Source organism: Sus scrofa, chromosome 6 (assembly GCF_000003025.6).
Source record: "Sus scrofa isolate TJ Tabasco breed Duroc chromosome 6, Sscrofa11.1, whole genome shotgun sequence".
In the NCBI taxonomy this organism is placed as follows: Eukaryota; Metazoa; Chordata; class Mammalia; order Artiodactyla; family Suidae; genus Sus; species Sus scrofa.
The window spans coordinates 53,299,085-53,311,614 of NC_010448.4; the positions used below are offsets into that span (position 1 = coordinate 53,299,085).

At 54.6% G+C, this 12,530-nt stretch overlaps 1 protein-coding gene across 3 annotated transcripts in view; it reads right to left on the minus strand.

Moving 5' to 3' along the window:
- Nucleotides 1–12,350, minus strand: part of ZNF541 (zinc finger protein 541) — a 31,393-nt gene extending 19,043 nt beyond the window's left edge. For all 3 annotated transcript variants that reach the window (XM_021094644.1, XM_021094643.1, XM_021094642.1), the window contains exons 1-5: nucleotides 12,239–12,350; nucleotides 10,928–11,076; nucleotides 7,346–7,750; nucleotides 2,936–3,179; nucleotides 22–1,831 (exon numbers count right to left, since the gene is read on the minus strand). In XM_021094644.1, coding sequence (XP_020950303.1) covers nucleotides 22–1,831; nucleotides 2,936–3,179; nucleotides 7,346–7,652 — 2,361 coding nt within the window. In that variant the 5' untranslated portion in view covers nucleotides 7,653–7,750; nucleotides 10,928–11,076; nucleotides 12,239–12,350. The remainder of the gene's footprint in view (nucleotides 1–21; nucleotides 1,832–2,935; nucleotides 3,180–7,345; nucleotides 7,751–10,927; nucleotides 11,077–12,238) is intronic.

A 12,530-nucleotide genomic window follows, 5' to 3' on the forward strand; every position in this document is an offset into this window, starting at 1 on the left:
CCGCGGGGCAGGGCTGGATACCTGGATCCTGTTGAATATCGTCAGCTTGGACGTGGCGTCCCGGGGGGCGTCCACCGGAGGCCCGGCCGAGAAGGAGGCCATGGCGACCTGGCTGGGAGACGCCGCGCAGCACACGTCCATCCTCGCCTTCTCCTTCCGGAAGCCCGGGAGGCGCTGGGCCCTGGAGTTGCTGGATAAGAGCCTGTAGCCCCCAGCCCGGGAGCAGGTCGGGCCCTTTTCACCCTGCGTGGCCCCGGAAGCTGTGCCATCCTCGGCCTGGGCCTGCTTCCCTGGGAGCTGGGCTCCGGGCAGCTCGTCCCCTCCCGACGGGGTCTGCCGCTGGCTCCCGGGGGCAAAGACGTTCCCCAGGTCCATGGTCCCTTTCGCAGCTCTCAGCTGCTTGGCCAGAGAGGAGAAGTCTGGATTCCCAGGAGGGTCCGAGGCTGAAGCCGCAAGGGCCGGTGGAGCGGCAGCCGCTCTTGGTCCTCCCTTGGCGTCCCGGCTCGCGCTGCCAGGGGAGGCCTCCCTGGGGAAAGCCGGGCTGGACTTTCTCCTGTGGGCTGGGGATCCCTCTGGCTCTGGGTTCACAGGGCCAGCGTGCAGAGAGTCAACGGTGGGCGCGAGAGGCCACGGGCCCTGCAGGGCCTTCAGGGCGCCCTGCTTGCCCTCGGGCCCAGGGACCTGGGTGTGGGAGAAGAGCCGCTGGGACTTGGTAATCATCTGGAACACCTGCATCTGCTCGTGGCCCACCAGGGGCTCCTGCGACTTCAGGAACAGCTGCCGGAAGAGCGGCGTGGCCTCCGAGGAAAGGCTGCCGGGCTTCTGGACGTCCTGGGGGCCTGGCTCCCCGGGGTTCTGCCATGAGAACGAGTTGCAGTCAAACTTGCTCTTCTTGGAAGCCCAGGAGTCGTCCTCCGCGCTGGCGTATCTGGGGTCACCGGAGGCCTCTCCCGGCGCCTTGAGGAGCGAAGGAGGGAAGGGCAGCGCGTCCTCCAGACCGGCGCCCAGGCTGGGCGAGGGCTCCCCCGAGGGGGAAGCGCTGCTGAGCCCGGGGCCAGGCTCGGAGCCCTCGCGAGACGACGATGGCACTGAGGGGGGCTTGTGGACGACAAACATGTTGTTCCCTTTGCTTTGGGGGCAGCCTGGCAGGTTCCGGAGCCACTGGAAACTGTGGCCTGATGGCTGGGCACCGGCAGGGACCGTCTGGCCTCGGAACAGAGGCAGGCAGGAGGGCAGGGGGCTGCCCTCAGGCCAGCCCTCCAGGGAGGACGGGAGCTGGAGCAGCGGTGGCTCCGACTCGGCTGGGTTGGGGCCGTTGTTCTCTGCCGCCCGGGCGTGGACCGCTGTGAACAGGTCAGCAGCGGGCTCCTTCCGCAGGGGACGAGGCTCCTCGGGCACCTCAGGGCCCAGGGTGCCCGGGGCGCAGGAGGAGGACCCTGACAGGGGCGGGCAGGAGCAGGGGGTGTTCCTCCCTTCGCCGCTGTCCGGAGGCCCTGCTGGGGCTGGCCCCGGGGAAGGGAGCTTCTGGTGGACGATGCTGCTCACGATGCAGCGCAGGAGGTCTCGGTTGGGCAAGAGGGAGCCCGGGGACCTGGCTTCTGGGGGCACCAGGGACCGCAGGCCCCCAGGTGCCGGCTGGCCGGCCACCTCGTGCGCGTGGGGCGAGTCCCCGCAGGCTTCCTCTTCCGGGGGCGCCTCCTTGAGGATGCAGAGCCCGTGCTGGACCTCGTAGTGCCGGCGCAGGGAGCGGTAGTCGCAGTAGCTCTTGCTGCAGCCCTGCTCGATGCACACGAAGGGCTTGGTCTTCTGGTGGGTGAGCATGTGCCCTGTCCTGGAATCGCACGAGGAGGCGGTCAGTGGGTGGGTCCCACTGCAGGACCCCCAATGTGCCCCCACAGGGCCACGGTGCAGCTGCACTACGATTCACAAGCTGCACTTGGCCCCCATGGGCAAAGACCCCACGATGGTCAAAGCCATTTGGACGGGGGGGTCTCTTTCCCTCACTGTTAAGCAAACCCCTCATCTGAGAAAACAAAAATCAATGGGAGCCAAGTCAGAGTTCCCTGAAGTGGGTTCCCAAGGAACACTGGTCTCCAGAGGTGCTCCCTGAGGATGTGGGCTCAGCTGGCAAATGAGTTTTGAAAAAACTCTCTTTGCTTCTTGGAGGTTCGCAGTAACAAACTGAAAAGCCACACAGCAGAGAAACAGACACCTGTCTAACTTCCAACGTCTCTCAAGTGTATGTGCCCCCAGTACCGTTTTTTTTTTTCAAACAGGCCTGCTTAGCATCCCTGAGAACCCCAGTTCCGTGAACACCCTTGAGGAAGTGGCAACTCGGGGATGACCATTCCTTGAACGGAGGGGAGCGCTCTGCAGAGACTGGGAGTGCTCCAAGCACAAGGGACTTGTCTCCTCCCACTTGCAAGTCCCGTGGTTTGAAAAAAGTCTGTCTTTCCTTCCTCCCTAGCAAGAAAAGCTTAGCGTTTGCTAAGACAGGAAGAACAAAGGGAATTATGTTCCTCTTATATTGGGCTTGCTTTTTAAAATCTAGAGTTGAAAAAAAATTCAAAAGTTAGAAAAAAGAGAAGTGGGAAAAAAAGGAAATAAAAAAAAGAGTGAACACTCCAGGGCTGTGTTCTGGAAAGAGGCGTTTCAGAACCCCCCATGCCCCCATGTCACCCCGCACCTACTCTCCAAGGAGCAGAGACATTCTCCCAAGGCCTGCCAGGGACTCTGCGCATTTCTCTAGAGTTAGCCCAATCCCCTCCAGGACAAAACTGCCTCTGGAGCCAGCGGGTCCCTGTCTTTAGCCAGGAGGGACCTGGCGGCTCGTCCAGGGGCCCCACAGAGTGGGGGAGGGGATGAAGGGACCCAGGAACAAACCCCTGCCCCCGGCCCCCGGATGGCCACGTGCCCTGACCAGACTGCTACGTACAGGTGGTCCTGCCGCTTAAAGGCCTTGCTGCAGATCTTGCAGACGTGCTTCCTCTCCTGGCTGTGCGTCAGGTAGTGCTTGCTGAGAGAGCTGGCGCTGCTGAACACCTTCCCACAGAGGCTGCAGTCCAGGAGGGGGTTCTGAGGGGAGCTGTGCTGCCGCCTGCCCTTCCGAGCACTCCCAGAGGCTGCCCGGCCTCCCTCGTCGGCCTCTTTGGGCACCTTGAGCACGCCGAGCCCCAGGTCTGAACAGAGGGAGGGAGAAAGCAGAGGTTACAGACCTCCGGGGACACCCAGGGGCAGGCGACAGCACCCTGCAACTCTCAGGCCGCACTGGACTCGGGGAGTGGGCCGAGTACCCTGACTCCGACTCCAGCACAGAGGGCCAGGTTTGGGACCAGGTGAGAGGGAGAAGGGACTCTGGAAAGGCCACCCCCACAGGGCAGCAGCCAGTCTTGGTGCCACACCCGGCGGGGACTGGGATGGCAGCAGTCTGAGCACCTCCAGGACAGAGTGACCAGGTGGGGCAGGGCTGCAGGACGGCACCAACACGGGCGCCCCCGGAAGTGCACCCAAACTCTTACAACCAATTCCACTTTTTAATTCAGGAAATTAATGGAGATTTGTACAAAGAATGAGCTGCAGCCTTGTCTTTCCTGGTGAAACGTGAGAAACCACCTAGTATCTGACACGAGGGCCTGTGGAGGACTGCGTTCCGGTCTCAACGGTCTATGACTCAGGCATTTAAGATAAAGCTGTAGGAGTTCCCGTTGTGGCTCAGCAGGTTAAGAATCTGACCAGGTTCCATTCCTGGCCTTGCTCAGTGGGCTAAGGATCCAGCCTTGCCTTGAGCTGTGGTGCAGGTCTCAGACATGGCTTGGATCGTGCATTGTTGTGACTGTGGGGTAGGTCAGCAGCTGCAGCTCCACTTCGACCCCTGGCCTGGGAACTTCCACATGCCATGGTTGCAGTGGTAAAAAAACAAACAAAAAACCAGACGCCACTAAAAACATAAGGCCCGTGGGTACAAGGAGTCTTCAGGCTCGCTGCAGTGTTCCCAGCTCCTGGAATCCCCGTGCTGGTACCTGTAGGCACTCAGCAACGGTGCGTTGGATGGATGAATCCTGAAAGATTCTTCTACCCTTTGGACCGGTGTGCAATATGGCTTAAGCTGTGCCATAATGTGATGGCAAGTTTAGAAATGGCCATTCATCTAGGACACTGCAGAGGCGGGACCCAAGACTCCAACAGGCCAGGCCGTGGGGATGGGGTGGGTACTGCATCCTAAGGGCCTGCAATCCTAATTCTCCGTGGCTGAGAGGCGGCATGACAGACACAGCAGAGAGGAACCTGGACTCTCATCCCAACTCTGCCTCTGGTCACGTGTCACTTCATCGGCCTGGTCTACATCTTCTTCGTGTGAGAAACTGCCATGATACGTGGTTGAATGTTTCCAACAGTCTAAGTGAGGGAAGACAGGCCTCTCACAGGGGCAGTTCTGCCCCTGCTAAGTTATTTTTAAAACGCTCCTTAAAACAACCCTTCAACTAGAACACGAAATGCGGTCTTTAAAACCGGCAAGGAGCGGGGTAGGAGGGATGGACTGGGGGTTTAGGCCTGGCATACGCACACAGAGGCATATGGAATGGCTGGCCAATGGGGACCTGCTCTATAGCACAGGTGATCCTCTGTGTGGGGAAAGAACCTGAAAGAGAATGGATTTGTGTATGTGGATGACGGAATCACTTTGTTGTACAGCAGAAATTATCACGACCTTGTAAATCAACTACACCTCAATAAAACCTTTTTTCAAAAAGTGGCAGAAGTTCCCGTAGTGGTTCAGCAGTAATGAACCTGACTAGTATCCACGAGGATGCGAGTTTGATCCCTGGCCTCGATCAGGAGGTTAAGGATCCCACATTGCTGTGGCTGTGGTGTAGGCTGGCAGCTACACCTAGGGACCCCTAGCCTGGGCACTTCCATATGCCACAGGTGCGGCCCTAAAAGACAAAATAAATTAAATAAATAGATAAAATGTCTAAAAAGTGGCAAGGAGGCGTACTCTTGGTGGCACAGGGGGTTAAGGATCCAGCTTGGTCGCTATTGTGGCTCTGGTTATAGCTGTGGTGCGGGTTTGACCCCTGGCCCCAGAACTTCCATAGGCTGGCGTGGACACAGCCAAAAAGAAAAAAAAAAAAAAAAAAGAAAAGAAATGAAATGAAAAACAAATCAAAAATCCACAAAACACTGGGAAGGACACTGAAAAAGGGGCAACCTGAGTCACTGGCCGGGAAAGCCACTAGTTTCCCCAGAGAGTCTGTGTGAGGCCGTCTCATTGCACGTGTCCTCAGACGGCAGCAGGCCGACCTGGAGGCCTGTGTGCCAAGACCTCGTCCAAGAGTGAACTTGTTGGAAAGTTCATCACCCTCAGACGGCAGCAGGCCGACCTGGAGGCCTGTGTGCCAAGACCTCGTCCAAGAGTGAACTTGTTGGAAAGTTCATCACAGAAACACCCCTAACAGCCAAAGAGGCAAGAAGGCGGTCTGACCACACAGTGGGGTACCCATGACAAGGACAAGAGAAGAGTCCATCTTCCTATGAGAAAGCAAACACACTAAGTTTTAAAAACTTCAAATAGAATTAGATACCTAACAGATCTCTGCAAAACCATGTCTACCTGAGTGGCTTCCCCCATGTTTTTTAAAAAATCCACGTGTGGAAGGCAGGGTGGGGATTTCTCTTGTTATTACTTTTCTTTGTGTTCTAAGTTTTCTTTATAAATATGCATTACTTTTTCAATAAAAATTTAATATAAGCATATGCATTTGTCTGAATCTGAACCGAAGCCAGAGAAGTATAAAGGGTTAAAATGAACATTAAGTGGAAGCTTTTTTTTTAATAAGGTAAAAAAAAAAAAAAAAAAAAAAACCTCAAGCTTTGGCGTTCCCTGGTGCCTCAGTGGGTTAAGGATTTGGTTCGTTCACTGTTCTGGCTGGAGGCACCGAAGATGTGTGGGTTTGATCCCCAGCCTGGGAATTTCCACACGCTGTGGGTGTGGCAAAAACAAAACAAAAAGAACCTTCAAGTTTAAAACAAATTAGGAAAAACGGAACTAGATCAATATTCTCTAACAATTGTGTGTGTGGGGGGGTGCAGAGACCCATATGAAAATCTGCTGAAACCTACAGGTTCTCTGCCCAGCAAGACACATACACGCTCCCGTGGCCGGCATTTTTTTAGGTAGTTTCTGGGGCCAAGGCTGAGAACCCTAATACTGCACCCAGGCCTGGCCCCGTGCCCGCAACTCTGAGGACGTCCTGGGGTTCTGGATTTCATACTCAGTTGCTGTTCCAACGTGCTTTCTAGGCTAATGGCCGGTCTGCATCTTGTGTAGAGGGGAGGCCTCAGAAGTTTTCATGCCCGCAAGTCTTCAGGACATTTCTCGAGCCGCTTATCCTGATCGCACCTGCTCTGTTTCAGGCATGGCCTGCCACGCGCCTGCTGTGATTATAAACATCAGTGCTCTCTGGCTCAGTCAACCCGTCTTGGTTACCCACCCAGGACCTCATGACGTGGGCTGAAACCAAAAATCAAATCGATCCTGTGGGGGAAGCCTGACGGCAAACCCAGGGGAGATTTAACCAAGGCCCCCAACTACTGGCTCCGTTCTCCCTTGGCTCCTCCCTCTGATGAGGAAGAAAAAGACGGAGAACTGAATCAGTGCTCCTGCACCTGATCGATGAAGTTCATTCTAACAAGACTGATAAGAACCACTATCATCCAACCGGTGCTTTACAGTCGGGGAAGTGCTTCCACATTCAGTTCTTTTGCTTCTTACTGCCGTCACTCTAGGGGAGCAGAGTGGGTCTTAATGGTCCCCACTTTATAGATGAAGAGAGTGGGACTTGGGATAGATGGAGAGCCAGCAAGCAGGTGGACAGGAGCCCAGGTCATCCTGGCCACGTGAAAGGAGCCTCTGTGATGTGGTGACGGATGGGAAAGTCTCCCGGCAACCGAAGGTCTGCCCACACCACCCACCCACAAAATCAGGATATCCCCAAACACCCAAGTCTCTCAACATCAGTCCCCAGGCTCGGCATTCAGTTTCCTTAACTAGGAAGTTGGGGACAATTCCCAGGTGGGAAAAAAGCGACTGTTCCCTAGTCACCTGCGGAAAAGAAACTTGTTCTTACCCAATCCGGGCATACTCGACCCCTACCTGGCTGCAGGACCTTTCCTTTTTTGGCCACAGTGTGCAGCAGCTTGACATGCAATCCCAGTTCCCAGACCAGGGACTGAACCCAGGCCCAGTGGTGAAAGCGCCAAGTCCTATCCACTAGACCACCAGGGAACTCCCCACAGGAACTTTCAAAGAGCCTGCCATGCCCAGGGCCTGGCTAGACAGCCTCACCTTGTAAGGAAGGCTGAGATTCCGGATCTGCATACTCCTCCAGCAGCTTCATGGAGTCACTGTCCCTCCCTGAGTACAGGGACAGGGTGTCCAAGTTGTCCTCTAGTGCCTCGCTGGGCACGTCGGGTGTCGGCAGGCTGGGGTCCAGGTCCAGGCTGCCCAGGCCGGCATAGAGCAGGTCTCGTGTGCGGGGACCCAGATCCCGGTTGAGGCTATCGCTGCAGTGGAGCCCCGGGCTCTCGGAAAACGAAGGGAGGTGCATCTCTGATGGGAGGGCGCCCTCGCCCCCGAGGCCGTACTGGTCCATGGCTCTCCACTGCCAGGTCCTGGCCAAGCGCTGCTCTCCGGACAAGCAGGGCTGTGGGAGGAGTCAGGGAGGTGAGAGCTCTCGGCAGCGTCTAATCCCTGGGAATGAACAAGGAGGAATCACAATTATGAGACAGCAACACACACGGTGGATAGAGCGGGGCCCGGAATTCAAACAGACCTGTACTGGGTCTGTTCTCTGCCACTTACAGCCATGTGACCTCAGGGAAGTCACTGAAGCTCCACAAGCCCCAGTTTCCTCATCTGGAGATCGAGCAGAAGAGTAAGGAAAAAATGAAAAGATTTCACTAAGACGAGGGACAGAACTGACCTCTATCTTCAACATAAACATACAGACACATGAGACAAGACCATTTTCAATACACAGCCAAGCTCAAGAGACAGGTAAGACCCCAGGTGCCAGCCACAATGAGGACACTCAAAGCGGGCACAAGATGACCCAAGAGGAAAGTCAGATCCGGGTACGGGGCCTGGAGCTGTCATCCGATAAGGCAGCCACTGGTGATGTGTGCTTGCGGCACACCTGAAATGTGGCCCCAGATTGACACCTGCTATGAGTGTAAAAGACACACTGGATTCGGAGGACTCAGTAGCCAAAGTAATGTATTTTCATGCTGAGTACATGCTGAAATGACAATATTTTGGACTTACTATGTTACTAAAATTAATCTTACCTACCTCTTTTTATTTTTTTATTATTTTATTTATTTATTTTTGGCCATGCCCATGGCATGTGGAAGTTCTGGGGCCAGGGATCAAACCCACACCACAGAAGTAATAACACCAGCTCCTTAACCCACTGCATCACCAGGAACTCCACGCCTCTTTTTATTTTTTATTTTTTTATATTTGTTTATTGATTTATTTTTTTTGTCTTTTGAGGTCCACACCTGCGGCATGTGGAGTGTCCCAGGCTAGGGGTCCAATCGGAGTTGTAGCCACAGGTCTATGCCAGAGCCACAGCAACGACAGATGAGAGCTGCGTCTGTGACCTACACCACAGCTCACGGCAACACCGGATCCTTAACCCACCGAGCAAGGCCAGGGATCGAACCTGCAACCTCATGGTTCCTAGATGGATTCGTTTCTGCTGTGCCACAACGGGAAATCTTTTTATTTTTTAATGTGGTTATGAGAGAATTTTTTTTCTTTTGTCTTCCTAGGGTCACACCTGCGGCATATGGAAGTTCTTAGGCTAGGGGCTGATTTGGAACTGCAACTGCTTAGCTACACAAGAGCCACAGCCACAGCCACGCCAGATCCAAGCCTCCTCTGAGACCTACACCACAGCTCACAGCAACACCGGATCCTTAACCCACTGAGTATCCTGTGTCCTCATGGATACTAGCTGGGTTTGTTACACCTGAGCCACAAGAGAACTCCTGTGAGAGAATTTTAAATTACGTATCTGGCTCATATTATATTTCAATTAAAAACCACTACTGTGGAGTTCCCATTGTGGTGCAGCAGAAACGAATCTGACTAGGAACCATGAGGTTGAGGGTTCGATCCCTGGCCTTGCTCAGTGGGTTAAGGATCCGGTGTTGCCGTGAGCTGTGGTGTAGGTCGCAGATGTGGCTCCGATCCTGCGTTGCTGTGGCTGTGGTGTAGGTCGGCAGCTATAGCTCCAATTGGACCCCTAGTCTGGGAACCTCCATATGCCATGGGTGCAGCTCCCAAAAGACTAAAATAACATAAAATATAAAATAAAATAGGTCCATCATTCCACAACTGGCCGAGGTAGGAGAAGAAAGGGATTCTCCATGAAATGCTACAGCCTCTGAGGAAAGGAATCTACCACAGGAGTCTAGATCACAGCCACAGTCCACGATTAGGTGAAGAGCACTTGCTGCGGCCTTGTTTGGAGGGAAGGGAGGAAACAACATCCACCTGTCTACAAAGATGCTTACTGAGCCTGCAGGAAATTTCAGTATTTGTCACTTAGTTATCAAGTTGAAAAACCTGTCAGAGTTCTCTTGGACAGAGGAAGAAAGTCCAAGAGAACTTTCCGTGCTGGGAAAATGTTCTAAAACTGCACTGGCCAATGATAGGTACTGGCCAACGACAGGCACTCGCCACACGTAGCTGCTGAGCAGCTAGAAATGCAGCTGGTGCCACCGACAACCCAAGTTCCTGTTTGTTTTTTTCCTGTAGCGCCCACGGCATGCAGAAGTTCCAGGCCAGGGATCAAACCTGCACCACAGCAGTGACAATGCCAAACCTTTAACCACGAGGCCACCAGGAAACTCCACTGAGTTTTTCATTTTATTTAATTCTAATAAATTAGGTACAAGTGGCTACTGGCTACCACATTGGATGCTGCATGAAGGCAAGGTTCTCTGGGAGCTCCTGGTGTGGTACGACTGAAACGAATCTGACTAGTATGCACGAGGACATGGGTTCAATCCCTGGCCTTGCTCAGTAGGTTAAGGATCCAGTGCTGGAGTTCCCATCATGGTGCAGTGGTTAACGAATCCGACTAGGAATCATGAGGTTTCGGGTTCGGTCCCTGGCCTTGCTCAGTGGGTTAAGGATCCGGCGTTGCCGTGAGCTGTGATGTAGGTTGCAGACGCGGCTCGGATCCTGCGTTGCTGTGGCTCTGGTGTAGGCCAGTGGCTACAGCTCCGATTGGACCCCTAGCCTGGGAACCTCCATATGCTGCAGGAGTGGCCCTAGAAAAGGCAAAAAAAAAAAAAAGGAAATTCCAAACTGGTGGCCAGCAAACATATTTTGCAAGGACCCCACACCATCTTTAAATACCTGTTAAACTGGTTGTCAACATTTGAAGATCAAACGGTTTCCCATAAACACAGCAGTTTGGTTTCTTCTCAAAAAAGAAAAGAAAAAGAAAAACATAAAAGTTCTGGCATCACTGCCCTAGCGTTTCCACTTGGCCATTTCCACTGGTTGGCATCACTTAGACAGGGCACACAAACTTTGGCTGGCCACACTCTGGGCCTTTACCTGCCCATCCCCTGTAGGTATCCAAGTTGCTAAACTAGAGAAGAAAAAAAGGATTTCTTTGCAATAAATAATGAAACACACACCAATCCAATAAAAACCTGCCTTCCTCCACAGCAGTCAACACGCACAATAAATAATCCTTTTCCTTATGTGACTTCCCAAAGCAACAGCTTCTAATGGTTTCATCTTTGGTACGGAGCCCTCTGGATCGATTAGAAACCCTTGCGAGAAAGAAAGGAATTCATCTAACAAATAAGTGTCCTCAGAAAAGTGCAAAGGGAGGAAACTCACCCGAAGAGCAATGGAGTGAATCTCCAGGGCACAGGCGGGCCCAGTTTAAGCCCCACAGGGAAGGGGTTCAGGTGACAGTCAGATCATTGGCTGTTTCCTCCTGGAATGCTGGATAATAAATTCAGGACACTCATCCAACTTCTCTTGCCCTGAAAGCAGGTGGTGGAAAGGAAGGGGCCGTCAGAATTTGGGTCCCCAGAGAAGCAAGGACACAGGCGTGACACTGGGGAAGGTAGGTAATCTTTGGAAGAGAGAAGAAAGCAATATTAAACTGGGACGATTCGGGCAGGAAAAGGGATCCTTTTGCTGTTAAAGGAGGTATTTTTTCTTTCCTTATTCTTCCCCCTTTGGGAAGGAACCTGGCGAGTTGTGCTGGAAGAAGCCTAACCAGGATGGGGCTGGTGATGAAAAGGAGCTTTTGTTAGAGAGTTGGGAGAAGAGGGTTGGAAAAATATTAGACAAGAGAGAAAAATGAAAGGACCGAGTTGGTTTGTAATCAGCAGAGGACCTTGGTGGGAAGGAAGAATTTCTGCTGGAAAGGGATCCTGAATGGAGGAAAAATCTGGGAAAGAAAAAAAAAACTTTTTTTTTTTTTTTTTGCTAGAGGAATGTCCTACAAGGAGGGGGATGGTCATAACCAAGGAGGAGAGGAAAGATAACTTGGTTTTGCTGCAAGATCCTTAAAAGAAACAAATCTGCGTCTCCTAAAATGGGACCGTTCTGGAGGAAAGGGGGTTTTTAGCACAAGGGGCCTGGAAAGCGGAGGGGCGAATGCAAGGCCGAGATGCAGAAAGAGTGGAGAGAGGTCGGGTAGGGCCCCGCGGCGCGAGCTGGGGAGCGGCGAGGGGGCAGTTGGGCCTGGGGGGCGGGGTAGGAAAGAAAAGGGGGTGCAGTGGGCCGGCGGCCTCTGAGGAGCGTCTTCTCCAAGGGGGAAGGGGCTGCGGGGGTGCAGCGGGGCCCAGGGCTGTTAGGGTGCAGAAGGTGCGTGCGTGACGCGGGGTGAGGGGCGCCCGCCGCGCCTGCTGCGCCCCTCAAAAAGAAGATGGGTCTCCCCCCACAAAAGAAATATATAAACGAATTAGATTTTAAAAGGCGGGAGGGGGTTGAAGACTGAGGAAGGGGCGGGAAAGGGCGGGGTGGGGAGAAGAGGAGCGGGCAGGGCAGCAGCAACCGGGTTTTACCCGCCCCCGGGGGCTCGCGCGCCGGGCCTCGCGCCTCGCGGGCTTCCCAGCGGCCCCCAGCCTCCCCGGCGCCGCCAGCTGGCCGGGCGCGCACGCGCAGCCGGGCCCGCCCCCGCAGCACCCGGCTCACCCGCAGCACGGGCACGCGTGCGTCGTCGAGGGCCGCCTCGAGCCGCCCAGAGCGGCCTCGCGCCGCCTGGGCTCCCGGCTCGTGCCTCTGGCCGCGCAGCCTAGGCGGCTATTCGGCCGCGGCTGAGGGGCGGGGCCACGGGAGGGGCGGGGCTTGGCGCGGTCAGGTGACCCGCGACGGGCGGGAAAGGAGGCGGTTGGTCGCCATTTTAGGGGGCGGGCCGTTGACGTTGGGAGAGTGTGAAGGCGGAGCGGGAGGGGGCCACGGGGGGGAGGGGCTGGCGCCCCGCGAC